Source organism: Kogia breviceps, chromosome 20 (assembly GCF_026419965.1).
Source record: "Kogia breviceps isolate mKogBre1 chromosome 20, mKogBre1 haplotype 1, whole genome shotgun sequence".
Classification (NCBI taxonomy): domain Eukaryota; kingdom Metazoa; phylum Chordata; class Mammalia; order Artiodactyla; family Physeteridae; genus Kogia; species Kogia breviceps.
Genome location: NC_081329.1, coordinates 6004259 through 6007325, shown reverse-complemented (window position 1 = coordinate 6007325; position 3067 = coordinate 6004259). Strand labels below are relative to the sequence as shown.

The window sequence follows — 3067 nt, the reverse complement described above, 5'->3', positions numbered from 1 at the left end:
GCTTTGCCACAGAGACAGGGCATGTATGGATCCACATCCACAGGTGATGCCTGTCTGGACTGAGGAGTGTGATGCCTGAACGAGTGTCCATATTGACTACAGACAGAGTTTCTTTAGTGGGTGTGAACCTTGGTGTGGTTAAATGCTAAAGCTATGGCTGGTGTTCCATCCACATTCCTCACGTGTATGACGCCATGTCATCTCAGGTCAGAACGTCTACTGAGGGCTCTCCTGACTTTCTCTCCAGTGCTGAGTTGTCTCATGTCGTCTAAGGGAAGAGCCTCGACTGAAGCATTTCCCACACTGCTGACATTCATAGGGCCTCTCTCCAGTGTGGGTTTTCTCATGTTCTCTCAGTTTAGCATGTTCACTGAAGGCCTTCCCACACAGAAGGCATACATGTGGTTTCTCTCCAGTGTGGATTCTCTTGTGCGAACTAAGCCCTGAACTGTGACTGAAGGCCTTCCCACACTCAAGACATATGTGTGGTTTCTCTCCAGTGTGGATTTTCTTGTGTGAACTAAGGCCAGAGCTTTGAAGAAAGGCTTTCCCACACTGATGACATTCATAGCACTTCTCTCCTGTGTGAGTTTTCTCATGTTGTTTCAAGGAGGAAGTTTGATTGAAGACTTTCCCACACAGACTGCATTTGAATGGTTTCTCTCCAGTGTGAATCCTCTTGTGTCTGCTGAGTGTAGAGCATCTACTAAACACTTTCCCACATAGAGGACATTCATACGATTTAGCTCTAGTGTGAATGTAATCCTGTCCATCAAGGAATGAACCTTGACTAAATGATTTTCCACGCTGTTTGCTAACATTACTTTTCCTTCTTAAGGGGATTGGTGAATGTTGAGGTGAAGATCTAGGAGTAAATTCATCACTCAAATCAGTCCATCCAACAGGATCCCCTTGTGTGTGAGAAACCTGCTTTGGGAAAGAAATAGGAGGCTGTTCCTGGTTTGCCCACATCTATGCAGACACTCATTCCTCTACACTTACACCCTAGAGGATCAGTCAGTTATAGTCTCCTGTTAAAATGTTTCCTGTGTCAGTTGCATACACATGTTGTGTTACTCTGCTACAGGCACAAACATTCTCTTTTATAGTTTCCCAACCCAGATATCAGATTAATTTTGAAGACTTCAGTTTATTCTAAAGACTAGGAGGTGAGGGCTTCCCTGGTGGTGCAGTGGTTAAGAATCCGCCTGCCAATGCAGGGAACACGGGTTTGTGCCCCGGTCCGGGAAGATCCCACATGCCACAGAGCGGTTGGTCCCATGAGCCATGGCTGCTGAGCCTGCGCATCCGTAGCCTGTGCTCCACAACGGGAGAGGCCACAACAGTGAGATGCCCGCGTACCACACACACACACACACACACACACACACACACACACACACACACACAAAGACTAGGAGATGAGCAATGTTTGTGCAACTGACTTTTTCTTAGGTCTCATGTTGTGGTTTTGAGCTCATATTAATTTTTTAACTGATTTCAGCCTATCCAAAAATATTCCTAGAAAGAGCTCAATCTCCACTTAATTACATACAGGGAATTGTGCTCAATTACCACCTTATCTCACTGCCAGGTCTTTCGTGTGGATGACTGGTGTTCCACCCATGAAACTTACCATTGGCATGGTGCGAGATAAGTGCTTCCTGTAGACACTTTGCGTGAATATCATTTCTTGTCTAAGCTGACTTTCACCATCTAAAGAAATGGAAAAAATATAGATTTTAGAATGGCATTAAGGAAATAGAAATGTAAACAAACACCAAAGTCCATGTGAGTATCTTTCAAAAATTGGCACTCTGACGGAGGGACCGTGTATAATAAGGAAGTACTCAAGTAGTAGAAATAATTTAAAAGTCATTGTCTATTAGATAAAAACAGGATTAAAATATAAAAATGTAATGTGGTGGAGAGACATTGGGTCAGCAAATGATGGAAAACACATTAAATGGGACGATCATGACAAGAATCACTATGTGAAAGTTTAACTGCAGTAAGTCCACAAGCACCCTTTTCATTGAAGAATAGAAAATGGCAGGAAGTAATATGAATTTTCATTTCTAGATGCAAAGAATGATAACAACATGAAGAATTTCAGCCCAATGTCCTCACTTCCAGTTTAGAATATATCGCTCACTTCATAAAACTTTCATTTGGTGTTTCCAAGGATTTAACACACTGACTGAAACTTTCTTGCAGTGAAGTACAGGCCCTTGATTCTTACCTGGACTCTGGCCTTGGAGGCATCCTCTTACTTCACTCCACAGCTCTTTTCCTTGTTCAAGCTGGGAAATCACCTCTGATTTGCTGATCTGATACCCTGTTTGATTTGAAAAAGAAAAAAAAAGTGTTGGATTTTGAGTCTGGGCTAATTACCCTTTGCTGTGCTCAAGTCCAGGGTAAGGGAAAGAGGAAAATAAAGAGATAACTGAAGGTCAGTGCAGGCAGCAACATCTTCAACAGACAAAACAGTCAAGGTCCTTCAGCAGACCAGGAGGAAATCCAGAGCAAACACAGTGAGGTCCTCTAGCGGCTGATGCCTGTGCACAGGTTCAAAGAGAGATTACAGAATCCTCAGTGTTTTCCAAATGGGAAAGATTAAAAGACTCTACAGTGGGCTGAAGATTACTTTCAAACAGGAGCCAGTAAGGATACGCCTTACAGGAATCATCAAAATTATGTCATATACACAACTCTGGTCTCAAGCCTTCATGGATGACTAGAACAGAGAATCATTTTAAAATATTTGATCCATTTACTTATGCATTAAAATATCCATTGAATCCCCAGTTCTGTTCTGAGTGTAAACACTGAATAGCCACAGAGATATGAAATGTGACCAAGATTACTTTCCAGTGTGGTAATGAAAAGTGCCATGAAAGGAAACGTCTTCATTTTAACTAGTTATGAGGACTATCAAAGAATCAGGAAGGACTTGGAGTGGGACACAGGGAAGCTGATCTAAATGCTTGTTCAGTGAGTGAATGAATGGAGTGAACACACATGCACGTACATCCGTATTGACAGACTCACCTACGGAGACCAGGTG

General features: G+C 42.6%; 1 protein-coding gene across 1 annotated transcript; it reads right to left on the bottom strand.

Annotated features, from left to right (window-relative positions):
• Positions 1-216: 216 nt before the first annotated feature.
• Positions 217-1645, bottom strand: LOC136793341 (zinc finger protein 596-like). Its single transcript, XM_067022754.1, has 2 exons — positions 1637-1645; positions 217-765 (listed from the first exon to the last, which is right to left on the bottom strand). Exons 1-2 carry the CDS (start codon positions 1643-1645, stop codon positions 217-219), a joined length of 558 nt encoding a protein of 185 aa, XP_066878855.1.
• Positions 1646-3067: the final 1422 nt, after the last annotated feature.